General features: G+C 36.0%; 1 protein-coding gene across 12 annotated transcripts in view; it reads left to right on the forward strand.

Moving 5' to 3' along the window:
* The window catches only part of ZNF385B (zinc finger protein 385B), a 388,911-nt gene that overhangs the window by 162,916 nt on the left and 202,357 nt on the right, over positions 1–23,638 (forward strand). Inside the window, exon 1 of one of the 12 annotated variants that reach the window (XM_077883209.1) lies at positions 20,654–20,821. The exons of the other annotated variants lie outside the window; for them this stretch is intronic. Coding sequence (XP_077739335.1) covers positions 20,812–20,821 — 10 coding nt within the window. The 5' untranslated portion in view covers positions 20,654–20,811. Of the gene's footprint in view, positions 1–20,653; positions 20,822–23,638 lie in introns of those variants that run through there. 12 annotated transcript variants of the gene reach the window in all.

A 23,638-nucleotide genomic window follows, 5' to 3' on the forward strand; every position in this document is an offset into this window, starting at 1 on the left:
CTCTTAATCACCACTCTGTCCTCTGGTTCTATGAGTTCAACTTTTTTAGATACCACCTATAAATTAGGTCATATAGTGTTTGTCTTTCTCTGCCTTATTTCACTTAACATTAATGTTCCCTGGGAATGTCCATGTTGTCACAGAAATTTCCTTCTTTGTAGAGATGAATGATATTCCATATATATATTTTTTTCTTTATCCATGGATATGTGGAGATATATATCACATTTTCTTTATCCATTCATCCTTTGGCAGGCACATAAGGTTGTTTCTATAACTCAGCTATTGTGAATAATGTGGCAATGAACATGAGAGTGCAAATATCTCTTTGAGATATTGATTTCATTTCCTTTGGATATATCCCCAGCAATGGGATCGCTGAATCATATAGTAAGTTTTATTTTTAATTTTCTATGAAACCTTCCTATACTGTTTTCCATAATGGTTGTACCAATTTACATCCCACCAACAGTCTACATAGGTTCCCTTTTCTCACACTATTGTCAACACTTGTTATCTTTTGTCTTTTTGATATCTCATTGTGGTTCTGATAGGCATTTCCCTAATGATTAGTAATGTTGAGTTCCTTTGCATCTACCTGTTGGCTGTTTGTATGTTTGCTTTGGAAAAATGTCTATTCAGCTCCTTTACTCATTTTTAAATCAGGTGGGTTTTTTGCTATTGAGTACTATGAATTTCTTATACCTTTTGGATAGCAACCCCATATCAGATATTTGGTTTGCAAATATTTTCTCCCATTTCATAGATTGCCTTTTCATCTTGTTGATCATTTCCTTTGCTGCGTAGGAGATTTTTGGTTTGATATAGTACCAATTGTTTATTTTTGCTTTTGGTGTCACCCAAAAAATCGCTTCCAAGAACAACATCAAGGAGTTCTTTCCCTGTGTTTTCTTTTAGGAGTTTTACAGTTTTAGGTCTTACATTTAAGTCTTTAATCGATTTTGAGTTAATTTTTGTATATGGTGTAAGATAATGATACAGTTTCATTCTTTTGCATGTGAACATCCAGTTTTCCCAATACATTTATTGGAGAGATTGCTCTTTTCTTGTTGTGTATTCTTGACACCTTTGTCATAGATTATTTGACTCTATATATTTGAGTTTATTTCTGGGCTCTTTGTTCTGTTTCATTGGTCTATTTATCTGTTTTTGTGCAGGTACCATACTATTTTAATTAAAGATAACTTTTTTCAAATTAAGGAAATTTCATTTTATTGATAGTTTACTAAGATCTTTTGATCAATAATAGAGTTTTATTTTTTTTAAATACTTCTTTTACATTTGTTGAGATGGTTGCATGATTTTCTCCTGTTAAAGTGGTAAGAATTAGATTGATTTTAGAATCCTTAACCAACTTTGCATTCCTAGAATAATAAGCACAACTTTTTTATCAAAAGTAAATGGAATAAATTTAAAATTATTCCAAAGTTAAAAGATTAAAAAAAAAAAGAAATGAGAAATGAGGTAGAGCCATTTCTTATCAGCCAGGATTAATTATAATCAAAATTCACTGTAAACAAAATTAAGGCAAAATAAAGAGAAATCAGGAATCAGGCTTAGATTTATAGGATATCCAAAAGCAGTAATAAGAAATATACACTGTCAAGACAGAAGTTCAAAATCAATTGGTAAGCCATGATTAATGCTGGATACATAAGGAAATGTAAGAACAAATTTTGTTTCAACAAGTACAAGAAGATACTTCTAATCTGGAAAACTCAGTAAGAAGACTGAGTTCCTTATTCTCTGTCAGCAACAGTGAGAAACCCTGTCCTAACTTGACCCTGGCTCACAGACATCCTTGGATTGGTTTCTGGCTTTTCTTCAGGCACAGGGCACGGTTTCAGATAATCATTCTGAGCTTCTAGCAAACTTTTAAGCCTTCTTCAATTTCATTTCTTGTTAGCAGTTGCTGCTGTTGTTATTATTATTGTTTCAGCAAAGAAGAACCGCAGAATGGCTTATAGGAGATTCTTATTCTCTAGACTCTTGGAGAGTTATTGTTTCAAGTTGAGTCATCTCCCACCCGCAAAGATTTCCACTCAGTTATGCATTCAAAAGTGCTACTGAATACAGGAATGTTTAACCAATAGGTGCTTAAATTGATCCTATAATGGCCCATTAATGCCCACAGGTGTAAACATGCAGAAGTTATTAGTAAGCATCTTTGGGGGCAAAACACATTGCTGCGTTGCTTTTAATCATTTATTGGATTGTCCCTCTCTGTCCCTCTCTCTTCCATTCTCCTTTTCTGTCTCTCCCTTCTTCACTCTCTCCCTCCTTTCTTTCTTTTACTTCCCCTTCCTAGCAGATATGTGAGCACCTGTTAACTGTAGCAAAGTATTGGGAATACAAGGAAGTGGAAAGCATATTTCCAAGCCTTAAGGAATTTATCATCTAGTTGTGGGGGCATAGGGTAAATTCAAATTAATAAATATTTATATACAAATGCTGTCAAAGTTCAAAATTAGGTGGAAATGTATAGACAATAAGTCCTAGTTCAATATAAGGAAAAATCTCTGTGGAAGTTGAGAGTTCCTAAACAAACAAACAAAAAAGCCACCCATAACCTGAACTACATGAAGACTGTATATAAATGAGAATCCTAGGGGTGCCTGGGTGACTCCCTTGGTTCAGCATCTGCCTTTGGCTCAGGTCATGATCCCTGGGTCCTGGGATTGATCCCCACATCAGGCTCCCTGCTCATGGGGGGGTGGCCTGCTTCTCCCTCTCCCTCTGCCCCTTATCCCTCCCCTGTTTCGTCTCCCCACTGCTTGTGTCTGTGCGTACTCGCTCGCTCACTCTCTCTCTTTCTCAATAAATAAAATCTTTAAAAAATAAAGTAGTTTGCAAAGGCATGTAGCAGTTGGGATTAAAGTCATCTACAATGACAGGAAAACAAAACAAAACAGTGGCTTAAGAAAAATAGAAATGCTTTTCTTGCTCATGTAAACATATTTTGTTGATCATCCATGCTTGGTGTGGTATTCCATGGTGTCAGGGAACCAGGCTTCCACTCTCTTTTACTCTGACATCCGTATCATGTGGCTTGCACCTCCACATCCTGTGCTGCTTCTTGGGCATGTCATTACATCTACTTCCCAGGCATCAGGAAGAAAGAAGTCAGGTGGCTTCCTCTCCCTTTAAGGAAATACCCAGAAGTTTCACTTGGCCTTAATTTTATCTCATGGCTGCTCCTAGCTGCAAGAGAAACTGGAAAATGTAGACTTTATTCCAGGTAGCTGTGTATTTATAGTCCTAGGCACAGGAATATAGGCATGAGGAGTGCAGCATAAGCATGAGGAGAAGGAGGGACTGAAACAGATGCTTTTTGTATCTCAGGTATCTAACACCGGAAAAGAATCTGCCCACGAGTGGAGGAGTGTATATATTTATTGCTGTTAAAAGAAAACACTAATAAGACTTAATTTGACTTCAACTATGAAACTGCTGATTGTTGTTTCCTTTTTTGCTTATGGCTTCTTGGTAGAAAAAAAACAAAAACCAAACTGTCCATACTGTGGGATATTAATTTTGAACTCTTTCTAGGTTCGTTCCAGTGATATGTATCTGGTTAGACAATTGCAGAATGCAACAATTGAGCATACTTTACTGAGAAGAATACGTCTTGAACTAAAATTTCAGAAAATAAAGCAATTTTTTAAAAATCTCGAACTGCAATTTAGAAGGTCCTATGAACTGAAGTGGAAAAAATGAATCTCATTGGGTCAGTCCATCTGGATTTTGTTTGACTAGAAGAGAGGCTTAACAGATAAATTAAGGTACCAAGCACACTGTGGATTGCTCCCCATTTGCAGTAATAGGCCTGGCTCAGCTCTTCCCCCATTCAACTTTTATCCAAGTCACATGTAGGCAATTAGTAGATTTTCTGTTCAAATAAAAATGTTTATTTGCTTTTCTAATTTACCATTGTGACACTGGAACTCTGATTGAAAGCATTTTAACTTTTATAGTAAACAGTAAAAAATCCTCATAAAGCTCTCACAAAACTTCAGGAGTCTTATAAGATCTATTCCTTATGAATGTCTGCATTGTGATATTTGTGTTGCCAATTATTTTATCTAGAATCATTCCCTTAACTCCATTTCCTGTTTTTTTTTCAAGAGCACTTTGCAGAGGACATGTTTTTAATAGGCTATAATCATCACATGGGCAACAGGGATCTTGGCAAGTAGCTATTAACAGTATAGACAGAAACTTGGAGTGTGATGGTTTTAGACTTCCTGAGCTTCTTGATGCTATTTTAATGCACTAAGAGTATAAACTAAAATTAGATCCTGCTGACTGTTACCAGAGTGAAGTGCGTGCCTCTTTTGCAGACAATGCTAGATTTAGTCGCTATGTATTTCTGTCAAGCTGGGAGTGCAGTTTACAGCTCTCATCCCTTCTAAGCATTTAGTAACTCTACGTGCGTACTTAATAATTGCTCTGAATTGCACCTGTTTATTTAAATTTTGTTGTCCCTAAAGCAGTTACTGACACTGTGTTGTTTTTCTTACGGATCATAACATTATCTTCATAAACCTGACATTATACTTATGCTTGTAATTTCTGATAGGAAGTCTGTGTTACTCCCTGAGTATTTCTCCAGACCACAGTTTCTCAGCCTGGTACTATGGCATTTGGGGTCAGACAGTTCTTTGTTATGAGGGGCTATCCTGTATGTGCCTTGTAGGAGCATAGCAGCACCCCTGGCCTCTATGCGTTAGATGCCAATAGCCCTTCCCTCTAGCCCAGTTGTAACAACCAAAAATGTCTTATTTGAATGCCACCTGTGGAGCAAAATCACCCTCAGTTGAAGACAACTACTCTGATCTGTCCACCGCTCACCATCTCCTTCACTCCAGCCCTAGTCTGGGCTGCTGTCATCTCTCAGCAAACCACTGCAAGAGTTTTCTGCTCCATCGCCCTGCATACGCCCCAGCTGCTCTCCAGTTCATTCTCCACGTTGTAGCCAGAGTGCTTTCCAAAACCGAGACCTCGTCATGTTGCTCCCAGTGACCTAGGACAAAGATAGAACTCTTAAAAATAGCCTCTAGCATTCATCCTAGTTGGACCTGGAGTATGCCTTGGCTTCATCTCAACCCAATTTCTCTTGCCAGTTCAGGCTTTTCTGTGTGCCCTTCCTCCTCCTGCTGTTGCCTTGCTCTACGCTTCTCTGTCCACCTGACCAGCTTGCACTCACTCTTCAGGTCTGGCTGCAGTCTAGCTTCATGCTGCCAGGGTATTCTTATCTGATGACTAAGGACCAAGTCAGATTGACCTGCTATAGTTAATTCTAGGCCAATTGGACTAATGTCAATCACCCAAAAGCCAGTTTACCAAGGAGCCAAATTACTAAACTTAGTCACTAAAATACAGATTTAAGAAACTGTTGTTTTTCGTTTTTATGATTTATAGTTTCCTACTATTAGTTTCACATGGGTTGGGTTTAGAGAGCTATGAGGGCTGTAAAGAATCAGTATTTGTGGATTCTGGGGTCTTCAGACTCTCTCTCTGTCCCTATGAGCCCTTTCAGTTCAGATTTGCCTCCCTGGGACTAGCAGACCAGCCCACCAGTGTGCTGGCCTGTGTCTCCATCTTTCCTCAAGTAGGCAGTTGGAGTCAGAATTGAATTAAACATTTCTTAAACTGCAGTCACGACAACACATTAAAAGTGGAAATCTTCCAAATCTAGGAAAGTATCCCATAAAATCTGTATTGCTTCAAAGTTTGTAAGTAAAGAAACAAAATTTGGTGAAATGTTGAAATTAATAAATTCACTGTTTCTTATTTGGGATTATAATGAACAGTTTCTAAAATTTCTAAAAATTGACAAAATCGGTAATGACTTTAAAAAGGTTAAATAAGTTTCAGCATCAAGCAAATATCTCCAGTAGGAAATTTGGGTTATATTTATAAGATGAATGTATCTACAGTAAGACCTGAGTAACTTGTTGCCTCTTAACTTTTGACAAACTAAATATTCTTTAAAAGGGTTTTAAGGGACACCTGGGTGGCTCAGCCAGTTGAGCATCAGACTCAATTTCAGCTCAGGTCACCATCTCCAGGTTGTGGAATCACTCGTGGCCTGTGTTAGCTACAAGCTCTGGTATGAAGTCTGCTCATCCCTCTGCCTCCCCCATCTTCCCCCCCCCCCCCAACACTCTCACACTGTTCTCTCTCTCCCATAAATTAAATAAATAAATTAATTAATATCTTTTTAAAAAGGCTTTTAGGATCAATGTATTTGTTGACTACAGTCAAGAAGAATATGTCATAGTTGCCCGGTTGCAGTTCTACATTTGTTTGATGATTACTCCAGTAATTATCTGTGCACCTCACTCAGTTGTAGACTCCATGAGAGCAGGAACTGTGCCCAGTTTTGCTCAGTGATTATTCACAGAGCATATCATGGTATCAGGTGCAGAGCAGATACCCATTCAAATGTTGTTGAATAAATAGATATGTTACTTTTAAAAATGCAGTATTAGCCTCCTAGTATGTAATAGTGGCATTGCCAATAGTTCCTAGCCTTAAGAAAGCTGTTAATAATTCCCAACCTAAGTCTGTAAAAACGTTAAAAAGATAGAACAGACTTAGATGTAGCATTTATTGAAACACTGTGCTTTTTCTAAGATCAAGATATTTTCCTCAGTCTTTTGGTAGTACACTAAACAAGATTTCATTTTTCAGATAGAAGTCTGTGTGGTTTTAAGTTGCATAAAAATAAAATTTGTAAATTTTATTTACTACCATATTCAAATGAAATAGCATGGCTTTTTATCAAATTTAAGTAATATGGCATGAGAGTGTTTTAAAATCAATGTTATAAAACAATATCTTCAAATAAAACTAGAACACGAATATTAACTCTGGATAGTAAAGATTCCAGGTAATCATTGGCAGTGATGTTAATATGGTTAGAGTTGGCTTTAATCTATGGTTACTCAGAGTGAATATTCTAGGCCCTCAAAAGGGGGATAAAGAAAAGGGTAGGTAAGAGAAGGATATAGCAGGGGGACTTAAAGGAAAAATTGCCTTTTCAATTCTATTCGGGGTCTTATTTCAAAATTTTTATTATTCCAAACACATGTTCCCAAGTTCCCTCTGTATTTGACCTCCATATAGAATGTAAATGCCACTCATTTGAATCATTTAATGACCATTATATGATCCACAACCCACAGTCTTTCAAATATTTCAGGTGTATTTTATATTTTTGTATTTAATAATTCTAAGAGATCAGTGAAAAAGTTTAAAGTATGCTGTTTGTGTCTTTCTCTTGTTCATGGTGGTTTATTTCTTTGTGTATTTTGTAATTTAAGATTCTTAGCTCATGTTTTACTGGGATTTCTCTCAGGGAATTCTGTAACACTTGGATTGAAGGTGCACTCATCTAGAAAAAAATCTTTTAGCTTCTTCTAGGTGCTCTGGGATAGAACCAACCCTGGACCATATCTGTTATTTTTCTTGTTTGGGGTTTCCTGGACCAGACATGTAGTGAATATCTAAATTCTGAGCCATTCAAGGATAGGACTATGGTTATAAACTCCAAGAAAGCTACCCTCTGTCCTCAATTTTTGGCCAAAACAGTCAATTTTCCTTGCTTTCCCTTTTACTAGTGAGCAGGCTTTTTGCAGGTTTGCTCTTCAAAGGACTTGGCTTTGAGTTTCATTTTCAACTCCCTACCTGGTGAAGAAGCAAAGCCTTGATTTCAGCTCCCATTCAGTAGTTAGAGAACACATGATACTAGGATAACATGCTGGCAAATGCCCTCAGGGCAGTCATGGTTAGTATCATCTTACAAAACTGGCTTTCCATTACTGGCCTTTGAAAACTTTCCTTGATTTCTTTCTAAATCTCCTATGCATCTAAAAGGATTCTTAACATAATTTTATCCATTTTGCAATGGAAGGGATTTTTTTTAGAATATTTGCTCAATTCATTATATTGATGGAAATAGAATGCAACAATGATTCTATATTTAAAGAGATACTTCTTTTAAGGAAAAAAAAAAAAAGGCCAATTGGCCTTCCATCTTTCCCTTCCTTCCTTTTTTTATCCGTTGGTCCTTTCCTTTCTTCCTTCTTCGTTCCCTTACATCTATCTATACAAGATAATTGATCATTTAAATAAAATTTAGAGCTACTCTAGGAAGGAAAAGGAAATTTATAGTTATATAGCTTCCTTTAGTATACAAATGATATTCAATTAACAGGAGAGAGCAAAGCTATTTTTTTTTCCTGAACTTTGGGGTTTTTAAATGATTATAGCAACAGATTAAATGACATTAAATACAGCCATCATTTATTGATTACCTAGCACATACTTGAAACTGTGCTATATAGATACAAATAGATTGAAATACAGTGCCTTTAAGCTCTACCAGAAGGAAAACAGAAGGAAGGCATAGATATCATGGAGTTATGGGTGGCCCTTAAATTTAATAATTTCCAGGATCCCTGGGTGGAGCAGCAGTGTAGCGCCTGCCTTTGGCCCAGGGCGCGATCCTGAAGACCCGGGATCGAATCCCACGTCGGGCTCCCAGTGCATGGAGCCTCCTTCTCCCTCTGCCTGTGTCTCTGCCTCTCTCTCTCTCTCTCTCTGTGTGTGTGTGACTATCATAAATAAATAAAAAAATTTTTAAAAAAATTTAATAATTTCCATTTAATACAAACTTCACTTGTGCAATGCTTAGATGCCCCAAAACTTTAGGAATCAGACTTTCAGGCACAGAATAGGTTTTGTTTTTGTTTTATTTTTTTAATATGGATAGTCAAGGAGGATTTGAGCTGTCACCTGAAGAAGCTGTTCATGTGTGTGCAAGTTCTGATAAAGAGTGATTAGCCCCTGAGGAATGAGGATGCCAGCAAACAGACACATTTACCCTACCTCAGGATGTACGTGCCTCTGTTCAGCCTTCAAATGCTTGACCTTAGAACATGTTTTCGGGAACCTGTTAACTACGTTTTAAGAATAAATTAAAAATATATCTTATACAAGGCTTTTGAATCATCATCCATGGTGCAAGCCAATCAGAGAATGCCTAAGAGAAATAGTATTTTCTAGGTGAACTTAAAAAGACACAGCAAAAGTTTATTATACTAGGTGAAAGGAAGAGCATGAGAAAAGGCAAGGATACTTGAAACTTCTTGGTGTGTTCAGAGAACTTTAAGTAACTATCTCAAATATATGTGGTTTATGTATTTGAAAGCACTTTCCTATGGTAGTGGTAGGTAACATTTGCTGAACATTTGTGGTGCATCAGACACGGTTGCACATGCTTTACGTATAATAATATTTAGTTCTGGCAACAATTGTTTGAGGTGGGTCCTATTATTATCCCATTTTATAAATGGTCAAATTTTTAAAATAACTTTCCTAGAGTTATAGGGTTATAAGTGGGCAAGGAACGACTCAGATCTGGGTGTTCTGACCCCAGAACCCATACTCTTAACCTTTATGTTCTGTAGCTCACACAATGAAGGCTGATTTATCTTGAAGGATTTAATCAAAAATTCTCATTCTTGAGAAAGCTCAATAAATGGAGAAAGATAATTTTCTCCCCTATAGACTGTAGGTACCATAAAAATTGACTTATTGTTATTTACCTTATTTGAATAAATATTATTCTTCTCCAAGAAAAAAAAAATGCATGATAGAAGGGACACCTTTTCAGTGGTATGTTGGACAGGTTTTGCAAGAGCTGATTATTAAATTTTCAGGAATTTTGCAAGCCGGTTATTAAACATAGTGTTGTTGAAAATTAAATTGTATAAATGTATGTTAAAGGAATTATATTTAAAACAAAGGTGATAAGTATTCAAAACCCATTACTTCCTAATTATTTATAATTTATTATTATCTATGCTTTTGAGGTTTTCTATGCCAATTTTATATATACATGTTTGTGTGGAAATACTACGTAATGGTGTGTCACTGAGCTCTACATTCAGTAATGCCCATCAGTTTGGTATCTTGAAGTTAGAATCATATTTATACTATGATTTGGTAAACACTACAAATCAGGGCTTTCTCCCCTGGGAGCTGGCTGTTCAACATTTACCACAGTACCCCCTTTATTCTTTCTTTAAAATATTTTGCCTTAAGCTGATTCTCAGGAGGGCTCTTTATTACACAGAGAGTTCAAATTGTATAGCAGAGACCTCTGGTGTCTAAATTATATTAGTGCTACAACATTTAAGAAAGGGAATTTGGAAATGTTCATCAGTTTCTCATTAATATACCTAATTATTTCAGAAAATCGATAATCCATCTTCATTTTAATAACCACCAAAAGAAATCCTATCTTTCATGAACCTCAGTGAACTGACACTTTTTGGTTTAAGAAATTCAAATTCATCACTCCAGAATAACAATGTGTTTTATCTTCTCCTTCAATTTGCTGAAAGTAGGAGCTACTAGATCGTACAGGAAAAAGTCAAGATCCCTAGATTTTGCTCCTGTTTGAACTACTAAACAGCCAGGTGACTTGGGCTTGGTGCTCTTGCCTCTCTGAGCTTTAATACCACCTTTGCACGTCTTTAGATTTACTAATGACAGGTCCCACCCAAACCCATTAAATCCGTGGAGGTGGAACCCAGGTGGGAGTATCCTTTGAAATATTCTTGAGATGATTCTAACATTCAACTGATTTGAAAACTACTGGTCAGAATATTTACGTAGAGGGGTGGTCAGCCTCTGGTTAAGGGCTCCAGTTGCAGGACCAGAACTGCTTTCAAATCCTCATTCTTCAACTTCCTGGCTGTATAGCCTCAGATAAGTTACATACTGTCTCCACGGGTCAGTTTCCTGATGTATAATTTTAGAATAACAATACTACATTAGTGAATGCAGGCAAACATTTAGAGAAGGATCTAGCACTGAAGCGTTTGTTCCTAGTATTATTACCACTAAGGCACTCTCTTGGTAGTTCTACATGTCATCTCCATATTTGGTAACTTAGAGCCATTTATGTACTTGAAGGCCACATCTTAATGTCCTTTTTGCTATACTTTTTGTCTTTCCTACTGTTTTCTAGCCTTTAATCATTTGGATGTTTCTTCTTTCAACCGTCCCCCATTTTTTTACCTTTTTCCCTTAGGTTGGAAAACCCCAGCGTTAAGTGCTTCAGATGGCTCAAAGCCATAGCTGAATGATATCTGCATTGTCATTGTAATAGATCTTTCTAATTAAAGCCTTTATATTGACTGAGATTGATATTTTCTTTACATTATAAAGAATAAAGCCTTCTTTCTGGTATATGAGGTGGCAGCAATAAAATTTTTGTAGACTCTGTTCCCGGTAGCCCAGTAGGAGCAAAACAAACACAGAAGCAGAAGAGAAATCTGTTTGCTACAGGAACTGTGTGATAAACAAGTAGCAAAAATACTTCAATCAAATCTTTAAAAGCAAAACAAAGGAGAAAATATTTTCTCATCCATTCAGTTTGAGGAGGATCGATGACTAATTAGACGAAGAATAAAGGAGAAAGTCCTTTTGTACTTTAAGTACAAAATTTATTGGGAAAAATAGCCAGAAAGCACTTTGATAAAGGAGAATGTCGGGGTCATGGCAAACCAGAAGACTGCTACTTATAAGTTTCTCTGAGTGCCTGTTTTCTAACACCTATGATAGAGAACAGCAAAGAGATGAAAAAAGCAGATATTATGAGCAACACCAAAAACTGTTTGAAACTTGAAAATTGGAAAAGATTAATTCAGTACTATGGTCTTTAGTAACCCTCCTATAATTTTATATTTAGAAGGTTGTAAAAATTAACGTATTAAATGCCACTAAGTCAAAAACAAGCCCTGCAAACATGCATTGTATTCTGTTTTAATTACAAAATGGAATTGCCTAAGGCTAAAAGTTGTAGTACATGCTCAGCACAAGGTTACTAGTGAATGTTAAGACCACAGCTAAAATTTTTCCTGATTAACTGCTGCAGTTCTAGACTGTTACAACATCGCTGGATATTATATAGGTATTTTTCTAAATCATTCACTCAAATCATAATGTAATGGCTGCTGAATGCTGTGATTAAACTGGGATGGAAATAGCAAATCATTCTCTTTGAATCTCAGATTTTTTTTTCCCCTTCTGAGGGGTATAGAGATTAAAACAAAAGAGAGAGAGAGAGATCTTTTCCAATTGTATTATGCCATTATATCCCAAATAAGTTACCTTGATATAACAAAAAATATAACACAGGTCTTATGCAAGTTGCTCGTTAAAGTACACACAACGTATAGATCTGGGGGTTTTCTGATTAATATGGATAAATGTGATCACCTCCAAGGAAACCATTTTAGATGAACCTAGGCAGAAAAACACAACAAAAAACAATAGACATTTTTATCAGATGTTGGAGTGCCCTCAATCAATTGTATGGGTTAGCCCTTTTGGTGAGAGAAGTATGTAAGCAAGGAGCTTAATGATGAGAATCAGAAAACATTAATGTAAGTTCCAGGAGAGCAGGGTCTCCTATGGTTTCAGCACTCAGAATAGTGCCTGGCATAGAACAGAACTCCATAAACAATTAATAAATATTCCTATGATTTTTCCCTCCACCAACTAGATGACAATAAGCAAGGTTACTTGTCCCTCTGGTTCTCAGTTTCTTTGTTAGTAAAATATGATGACTTATTTAGGTTCTATAATTATATGACATATATTCAAAATTTAAAAACCCCTATTTGTTAAATGTTTCCTTAAAACTGCATTTTAAGCAAGTAAACTCATTCCCCAAAACAAAGGAGTCATCTTTTCCTTATTCATATGGTTTAGAGTTTATATATATGTGTTGTCTTAGAAAAGTATATTATTGATAAATATTTTTTATAGCTAATTCAACTATACAGATCAGTTGCAGGGAAGGTACCCATGTGCTTCTAAAACCCTATTTCAACACTTTTGACTCCAGTGAATTTACCTTTTACAGAGTATTTTAGATGATTTTCGGTCTTGTTTTCAACACCTACTGTGTGTAATCAGCTCTTGAAAGGAAACAAAGCCTATTGGAGATTTTTTTAAATGGTTTTTTGTTTGCTGGTTTTGTTGTTGTTGTTTTTTAGATTCTGTGCTAATGGAGAGGAAGCCTTAAAATCTCTTTGGGTTTCGTCTCCCAGAGATAGATGTACCTAAACATTTTTGTTTGCAGAGTATCATCACACTTCAAAATTGTCTAACTGGTCCCAAGTTATAGGGTCTCGTCCGTCTCCCTCCAAATATATGCCACAGGCAAACTAAACAGAGCACATTTCTCCCAGCTGACGATCACTCTCAGGGGATTAACAGTTGCAGAGCATTGTGTTGCCCTAAACAAACTCAGCCTCAGAGGACAAGCTGGCTTTACATTAAAATAAGCAAGGTAGAGTGGGTGCCATTTAGGTAGATAGAGATTTTTTTTTTAATGAAAAGAACAAAAATGATGGCATTTCCAGTTTAACCCTACTAAAAATCTTAACACATCTGAGAATCTATCTTAAGAAAACCTACATGGTATTATTGGAACATCTGCTCTCCAGTATAGGAGGGGAGCAGGTGGTCTGCTAGACTCACTGATGACATAACAATTCCTTGATGTGTCCAGTTGTTCAGGGATTTAATGTGTCTGAACCATGTTAGTTATGTGTCATGATGTTGTTGTGGAAATTTATTCTGATGACATTAATAAGGAATAGTTTTATTTGGGCCATGTTATAAAGGGTTTCTGGGAGCCATATCTTTCCAGCCTGTAAATCATTTCCTTTATATAAGTTAAACAGTTGCATAAAAATGACAGTGGTTAAAAAGATTTAACACCTTGAAAGAAGTCACTAGATATAAGCCTATTTGTGGGCTGGATTTTCTCCCATCTCCTCCCTGCAGGTTCTCTGGGCTCATCTCTATGGATGCAGATAGTACAGGTGAGGAGATTGACTCACTGAGGAGTTGTGGGAATTGATGGCTGAAGTTCCCTATAAATATTGTCTTACCATTATCCTCATTCCCTTTTATCTTGTTTATTTCACACCATTTATATACACTTGCACTGTGACCGTGATCAATGTGAGCCTCCCGTGTGTGTTTAGTCTGTACGCTTGCTCATGTCTGTAACCTTACCAGTTATATCAGAGGATCATTGAGACCCTAAGAAAACTTAAGAATTTAGCATGTTCTCAATATTTACCTACAATAAGGTTTTTAAGTGGGATTATCTAAATTAGCTAATCCTACATCCAGATTTTTATAAACTATATACATGTTCTTTTAAAGAGCCAAATCCCTCTCACTGCCATTTTTGAGATGGATTTTTTTTTTTCGGTTTAGTACCAAAAGATGTAAGGATACAGAAAAAAAATAAACCAAAATAAATTTTTCTGTAAACCTGCAATATTAACTTATTTTGGAGTATTTTCTTCTAAACATATTTCTGTAGATATGCACATAGACAAACATTTGTATAGGTATAGAACACGCTTTTCTTACATATATGATCAATTCTACAGGGTTTCCCCTACTTGTTAGATAGTAAACATTTTCCTGTCACTTAATATATTTTATAATCTTTCATAATATTGATGCACACATTCCTCTGCTATTGAGCATTTAGGATGTTTCTATATGTTTGTGATTTTACATAATGTAATGAGCATCTTCACTAATACAATTTTAATTCTTACAATTTGTCTTTTCTGGGTCCATTCTGGATTCTCAAACTCAGAACTCATATAACTCCCTAAATGTTTGCTTTATTCAAATATGTGGCAGCCTAGTTAATAGTAATGATCTTTCATCTACAGAGAGCTGTATTGTAGATAATTGAAAAGCTGATTAGGCTACAATTTTTTCTTCAGCATAATCTTACCAGAAATAATAGTAATTAATGCCTTCAGGTGGTCTTCAGCAAAAACGCAGCACTAAGTATTAAAAATGAATGTCACTAAAAAATTTTACATACATTTTAGACACTGTAAGAACTCTTAAATTAATATATAAGATGTGCTAGAACTTAAAATTAATCATGAGAGAAAAATAATAGTATAATTCAAAGCAAAATAATTACTCACAGATATTTTCATTTTCCCCTGAAGGAAAACAAAAAAATGAAAAACTAAATTTTCTTCTAAAGAAAAAAAAACTTTAAAAACCCACAAAAGGACCACTTGTTTTTTGTGTTCTTTTGAAACATGTTTGTTTAAAAATGATTTATAATTTTCAGGGGCACCTGGGGGCTTCAGTTGGTTAGGTGTCTCTTGATCTCGGATCAGGTTTGATCTCAGGATCATGGGTTGAAGCCTTGCTGTGGGCTCCACACTGGGCATGGAGCCTATTTTAAAAAAAGATTTATATTTTAAATTTCCCCCCAAATATAAAATATTTTATATTCTCTGGCAATCACTAGAAAAAATTTGAGTTTAACCTTGCTGTCTCAATTCACTGGTTACTATGAGGAGGGAGCTAGGGAGGAGCACTGGATTGGAAGATTTGTGACCTTGGGCAATTTACTTATACTCTTAATCTCAGTGTCTACATCTGTGCAATAGCTGTTATGAGAATTTAATGTAAATTACCTAAAAGAGTGCCTGACACATAGCTGACTCTCAGGAAATGCTAGCTCATTTTGCTTCTGTTTTTCTCTCCTGTTTTTAAATGATAATGCAGAATGTTTCAAGATGTGGATTTTAAAATAATCTCTTTCCTTGAATGAAAGTCATCAACTAAAGCTGTACTAGTAGGTGAATGATTGCCATTTTGCTATAAAATTATAAACCTACAAACAATTTGAGAAACAATAATACATCAAACAGATATGAGATGTTAAAACTCCAAAATTAAGCCATTCTGATGTCCCCAGGTTTACCCTGCTTCTTTACATATAATTAATTGCTCAAAAATAATTAAAATAATGACTTAAATTTATGTAACAATTTATGGTTTCAAATATTGTCATTGAGTTGGTTTGATCCTCACACAAACAACATCCTAGAAGTTCATGGAAGGTAAGTGATTGGCCCAAGGCCAAACTAAACCAATACTAAAGACAGAATAAAAGATAATGTTATTTCTACTTTCAGTTCTATTATCCATTAAGTAAAAAGAGAAAAGGAAAACCAAAACTAAGATGATAGATTATCTAAAAGTTAATGGAAGGGAAAACTTATCAAAACTGTTCTTAAATGGTTTTTAGTGTTAAAAAAATAAAAATTAAAAATAAATGAGCCATGTATGTATCTTAGAAACTAGGAAAAATGAATCAAAATTAATCAAAGAAAGTTAGGAAGCAGACATTAATAAAGACAAAAGCAAGTATGAAAAAAAATCAACAGCTAGTATCATTCTTGAGGGGAAAATCTACTTGAGTAGACACATGCATGACCAACCTGATTAAGGACAAATTAATCGAAGAACAAATATAAAAATCTGAGTTTAACTTCTCAAACATGGCTGCTCATACTGCTTTTCAGAGGAAAGAGAGAGTGGTGATCTGCTCTCCAGTCTTTTTATGAAGTTAGCAGGTACTTAAATATCAAGCACCTGGTAAAGATGCTATATTCCTTTGCTAAGGCCACTGTAACAAGCACCACAGACTGAGTGGTGCAAACGACAAAAACGTATTGTCTCACAGTTTGTGGAACTAGAATTCTGAACTCAAAGTGTTGGCAGGGTAGGTTCCTTCTGAGGACTGTGAGGGAAGGATTTGTTCCTTGCCTCTCTTTGGTCTGTAGATGGCTGTCTTCTCCCTGTGTCTCTCCACATCCTGTTCCCTCTGTACCTATCTATATCCAGATTTCTCATTTTTATAAAGACACCAGTCATATTGGATTAGGGGCCACTCTGATGTCTTCATTGTAGCTTGATCACCTCTTTTAAAGGCCCTACCTCCAAATAAGGTCATATTCTGAGACATTGGGGGGTTTCACGTCCTCAACATTTGAAGTAGTGGGGGGACATAATTCAAACCATCACACATGCCCTTTGTCTTTGATTACTTTGTCATTTGCTTTCATGAGGTTTTCCTAATAAAACTTTGAAAGAGGCCACACCCTCTTATGAAAATTTTTAAACAAATTACATAATTTTGGAGCTGGAATGGGCTATAGAAATCTAATCTAACAATGCCTTTATTCTATTATAGACTAAACAGGCTGAGAGATATTGGGTGACTTTCCAGTCAGTCAATTATATCTGGTTTTCTGGTATGACCTTTTCCAAATTTTTCACACCCCTGGAGGGCTACACGGAATCTCCAGTCAGTACCGGGCTGGTGTTGGAGTCTTTGACTTGGTGATGTGGTATTCCTCCTACGTACTTGTTCTTCCTACTATCATACCTTCCTCTTAAGCATGACTTGCTTTGGGCCTAGTCAGATGAGCGCATCCAACCATCGCCCCTGGTGACTTCTCTGCCTTCACATAGGTCCTTTGGAATATTTATGCAGTTTGGTGTTTCGGTTTATAAAAATTCCCGTGGGGATAAACGGAGTTGTCCTTGTATAGTTTCAATCATTAGGCAATACCAAAGACTTATTGTAATTGGTTTGGAATCAAAGATAGTTTTCTTAAGGAATATATTATTACCACTAACATTGAGGAGTCCTCCAGAGCCATTCTTATTAAATTGCTATTTCCTTGAAGGTGAAATGGTCAGTCATTCTCCAACCAAAGCTGTTGATTCAATAGCTCTCAAGGAGTCCTAGACACCTACATTTTTAGCAGGGAATCTTGGTGATTCTTTAGGTAATTTTAACACCACACTTTGAAAACACCAAAAAATCCCACTTTAAATTAACACATTAATCATCAGTTTTTATAGAGCTATTATTAGGAATGATTGCTTCATTTCCCAATAATATCATATTTTATCAAACCTAAGGGTTTTTTTATGTAACTCACATCATTATTCCATGTGTCACTAAGAAAGAAAAAAGTGTCAGTAAACTTTGACACAAAGCCTTAAAGAGAGTTCTCTGGACTTCCGTGAATTATTCACACCAGCAACTCATCACATTCAAATTTCTGTTCAGAGGGATCTGGCAATTTCTTTCCCCTTCAGTTGCATTACTAGGCCTGTGATAGGCAAAACTTTTACATGTACCACATCTTCCACTTGAGGTTACCTTTCTTACATCCTGTAATGCAATAGAATGTTACTTTCCAAGAAGAAAAACTGCAGTTGCTGTCATTCCTCCAATAATGAACATCTGCTTCACTAATAACAAATACATACTTCACACCTGTTTATATGCCATCTTTGTATGCAACAACTTCTATGTCAAATCATACTGTGGCTCTTAAAAAATATAGGTTTAAAAATAATTTTTAGGGATCCCTGGGTGGCGCAGCGGTTTGGCGCCTGCCTTTGGCCCAGGGCACGATCCTGGAGACCCAGGATCGAATCCCACGTCGGGCTCCCGGTGCATGGAGCCTGCTTCTCCCTCTGCCTGTGTCTCTGCCTCTCTCTCTCTCTCTCTGTGACTATCATAAATAAATAAAAAAATTTAAAAAAAAATAATTTTTAAATGGCAGTTAAACTCAATACATGATATCACTCAAAAATTATGTCACTCAGCTGAAGAGACCTTATTAACAGCTATGACCAAGTCCATGCACACTCTGACATTGACAAATACAAGTTGTGAGTGCTGCCTTGTGTATACTTATCATAAGATGTGATTAATTAGACACGGATCTCGACTCAGAGCTGTGAAGATGTGGTGGTAGGGGTGGGGGAGATCTCAGAATCCATGTAATATGGTAATACAACAATTTGCAACAGAGACTATCCTCGTACTAGATGCTAGGGTAACATAATGAGCTAGAGCAGCAGTTCTCAAAGTGTAGTCCTGGGACTAGCGGCATCAGCAGAGCATCACCTGGGAATTTGTTGTAAATTCTCAGGTTCCACCCTAGAGAGTCTGAATCAGAAACTCTGGGAATTGGGCCCAGCAGCCTGTTCTAACAAGACCTCCAGGGATCTCTGAAGCATGCTTAAGTGTGAGAACTACTAGATAAGAATGAATGGAAGTCAAAGGCAGGGAGGGAGGCCTCCCTTCACATTTATAGAGAAATATTTATTTATTTATTTATTTTTTTAAAATTTTTATTTATTTATGATAGTCACAGAGAGAGAGAGAGAGAGAGAGGCAGAGACACAGGCAGAGGGAGAAGCAGGCTCCATGCACCGGGAGCCCGACGTGGGATTCGATCCCGGGTCTCCAGGATCGCGCCCTGGGCCAAAGGCAGGCGCCAAACTGCTGCGCCACCCAGGGATCCCGAGAAATATTTATTAATTTAAACACACACACCTCTTCTTGAAACTTGGTTTACTCAATGTAAGAATTTATATGTGCAATCCTTCAGATGACTACATTCAAATAGATATATTTGATACACAAAAGTCCTTCGTTTTATAATGGCCAAGAAAAACAACAAGAACAACAGTCCTTGGTATATTTTATTATTATTATTATCCTTAGCTATCGCCCTCCCTTTTTTCCTCTTAGCTCCAAACTGTCCTAGCTCTAGTCTTTTCCCACCTTCCCTGTATCACATAGATTCAGAAAAATCTGCAATACCAGGATAGTTCAAAATTTTCCCTTTTACACTTTCCTCAAACTCTCTCTTCCTCTCCTTTTCCTGTTTTTAACTTTCACCCTTAACAATAATAGTAGCTAATCCTGTAACAGTTGAATCCCCAAAATAAGGGATAGAGAAATATGTTTGAACAAAAACATCTGTAAAACGTCACTTCAAGTATTTGGATTCAAGGAAGGTACAGTTTAACTGCTGTCCTCTGTTATTATAATATGTAAATGGTAATATGTGTTGTAGGATAACTGAAAAACAGTTGCTATTATATGTAATATTTGGACATGTCATTTCACTTTCTATTTTAGAAAACATAGTCTCAAAAATCACATTCAACTTATTGACTCTAGTGTTATCTGACATGCTGTGTATCCTTCTTTTGGGCTCAGATATGGATTTTTCTCTTTTTAAATTGTTAATACACATCTAGCAGAAAAATAAAAAGAAACGAGATATTCCTTTGTTAAGTGTTCATTGCAATATCCTTATTGGTTTAAAACTGCAAGATTTATTCCCTCAGGAGAAACTGATTTCAGAAATAATTATCTTTGTATTGGAGTCAAACAAATAATCCATTGTGAAACGGAAATCATTTTGGAGGCTCAAGCTCATAACATCAAATAATAAATATATTTGCATTCTGTGATCCTTGATGGGTGATATAACTTTAATCATCAGTCTTCCCTAAAAACGTGCATATTATACAGAGTTTATTTTCTAGCAGAATTTCTTGTTAGTTCGAAGCGAGACGTATTTTAAATTCTTGAGAGGAAAAAAAAAAGGGGAAAAAAGAGGACACTTACATTTTCTAAACAGGATTTCACAAGCTTATTTGCATAAGTTTAAATTTTGTTTCCTTGTGAATTCAGTAGAAAATATTACTGGAATTTTAAAGAAACAGCATAATCGATTCAGAATTTACATCTGCAACCCCAGTGAAGTAACCTAGTTTTCCATCATTTTTTTTGGCTCTGTCGGCTGAGGAGGCAGCAACTGACAGTCCCTGTATTGTTGGTTAGTTTCCACCGAGGTGCACAGTGGGTGAGTGAGTGGAGTCCGTCCAGTACTCCAGCAGGCGGGGGACACAGGAGGAGTTGGTGAGGGCTCACACTATCTGTCACAAAACGTGCAGCAGGTTAACATACTTCTCAGCTCTTCATACCTTTATCGGACAGAAATTACAGACTGGCTCAATTGACGATTGCTAAGAAACATGCTTCTCGGTAAGTAACATAACTTACAAATGGTAGATTTGTTCTAAAGTGGCAGGAAAAAAACGTGTATATATATATATATATGGATATGTACTTGGCTTAGGCTGTAATTTTCCAGGGTTTCTGCAGATTTTGTACGGTGCTGGGCAATACCATGATCAGTAGTATGTGTCCTACTAGGATTTTAGTTGATGAGGTGTGACAACTTAGCATGATCTTGGACATGTAAATGTAAATTAAAAGGGCAGCATGACCAGCATTGCTGTACTTTTTCTCCTTCCGTTAAGATGAGCATAACATTTGGGGGGTTAATCAGTAGTTGTTATAGACAACAGAGTCTGTGCAGTCTAAATGTTAACATGACTCCGGGGTTTAAAAATATATTGGACTTCCATATGTTGTTAAAGTGCTATGATGTGTCCTCTAAAAGAGAACCATTTCTGCATGATTATTTTATTAATATTTAAAATACATGGAAATGCCTAGATTGCCAGTTTTAAAATTAGTTTCAAGTAGAACATGGAAAAAGTGAAGTGTTAAGCATATTTTAGTAATATTCACAATTATATCTCATATGTTACAAAGTATTTTTAAAGATAGCATTTGCATGCATTCATCTTAATAGAAATCTGACAAAACCTTTCAAAGAAGATCCTATATGGAAAGCTTTCTCACTTTATAGAAGAACATAATTAAATTAGAATTTCACTGGGAGCTACATAAACACTTTAAAAATGCCTCATAGATAAAACGCTTCATTTATTGTCAAGTTAATATTGTGAAACACTGGCTGAATTTTATGCCTTGGATTATTTATTTGGAAAACAAACATTTTCCTACTAGAATATGTCAGTAAGTGCACAATGCATTAAAGAATTTTCCAGTTAATAAGGGCTAAACAAACATCTGAAATTTCTAGGAAATTAAGCGAAAACATCTTTTATTGCAATGGTTCTACTTTGACCAATTGTACACATGATTTCACATGTGAGAACAATTTTAGCCTTTATTTGGAGTTACTTGTTATGTCACTATTTAGGGATGTTTGATATCCCATTTGGGAGATAGTAAACATAACTGTGTTGGTAGTTTAAAAGATAAATTATATTTGTATTTCATTGTCAGCATGTTTAAATAATTTAAATATTAGGTCAGTCTCCACAGAGAAAGCCTAAAATTGATGATGTATTTCGGAGGTCAATTTTTGCTGTAATTTCAAACCTATTTATTGTTTTTACTTGGTAACAGTATACTGTTATGAAGAAACTGGTCCAGGAATTAGGTGACCAAGTTTGGGTCCTGAGTCCTCAACACTGCCCCTAAATATGGGTTAGCAACTCTGTAAATCCATAAAATTATTTCTTAGACTTTTACTTTATTTTTGCTATTCCATTTCTGCCCTCTTAGTTTTTATTGTCCTGTCATTTTGGTGGTGGTATATACATGTATAAAACAAACAGGAAATTTTAAATAGGGGCTTTTATTTATTTTATTTTAATTCCAGCTAATTACATACAGGGTTATATTAGTTTCAGGTATACAACATCGTGATTCAACAATTCTTTGTATCACCCAGTACTTACCCTGACACTCCTTAGTCCCCATCACCCATTTATCCCATCCCCCCCACCTCCCTTCTGGTAACCATCAGTTTGTTGTCTATAGTTTACAGTATGTTTCTCGGTTTGTCTCTCTCTCTCTTTTTTTTCCTTAGCTCATTTGTTTCTTAAATTCCACATATGAGTGAAATTGTATGGTATTTCTCTTTCTCTGACTTATTTCAGTTAGCATAATACACTTTAACTCTATCCATGTCCCTGAAAATGGCAAGATTTCATTCTTTTTGATGGCTGAGTAATATTCAGTAATATAAATTCATACCACATTTTCTTTATCCATTCATCTATCAATGGACACTTGGGCTGCTTCCATAATTTAACCATTGTATATAATGCTACAGTAAACATAGGGGTGGATGCATCCCTTTAAATTAGTATTTTTGTGTTCTTTGAGTAAATACCAGTAGTGCAATTACTAGATTGTAGAGTAGTTCTATTTTTAACTTTTTGAGGAACCTCCATCCGGTGTTCCACAGTGGCTGCAGCAGTTTGCATTCCCACCAATAGTGCAAGACGGTTCCTTTTTCTCCTCACCCTCACCAACACTTGTTGTTTCTTGTATTTTTTGTTTTAGAAGGGCCATTCTTTCATATGGGGCCTCTCTTCATATTATAAGGTTCAATGCCATTGATGGAGAATGAGTGATGGAAACAATTTACTATAGTGACCCTGGCCTCTGGAAAGCACACCTGTGCTTTGGTGAAGTAGCCACCATTTTATTTATCATCTGTGAAGGTCCTGATATATATGCATGTTTTTTACAACCTTCAAAGTCAGAAAATCCTTACTAATACCCATCTTGAAAACATTTACAAAAAAAATGGTCCTTCACTTGAAACATCTAAACAGTAGCTTCTCACATGCAAAATTGCAAAAAAACAAAAACAAAAAAAATATGTTGCATACCATATCCATTACCTCTCCATTTACCCAAGACTTTTCCATCTGATTGGAAACTAAAATGTTAGACTTGATCCTTTCTATCATTTCACTGAGATAATTTCAACGTGGCTGAGGTTGGAGAGCATGAGCTTCAGATGACAGTTGGAATTGTTCTACTTCTTCCTTCACTTCCGAGTGGTTTCAGGAAAATTGCCCATCCTTTCTAAACTCATTTCCTCCATAAATATGAATACACATGTACATCTCATAGGATTGCTCTAAGGACTGCACAGGTGATATTTATAAATGTAAACTGTGGTACTTG

Source organism: Canis aureus, chromosome 34, assembly GCF_053574225.1.
Source record: "Canis aureus isolate CA01 chromosome 34, VMU_Caureus_v.1.0, whole genome shotgun sequence".
NCBI lineage: Eukaryota > Metazoa > Chordata > Mammalia > Carnivora > Canidae > Canis > Canis aureus.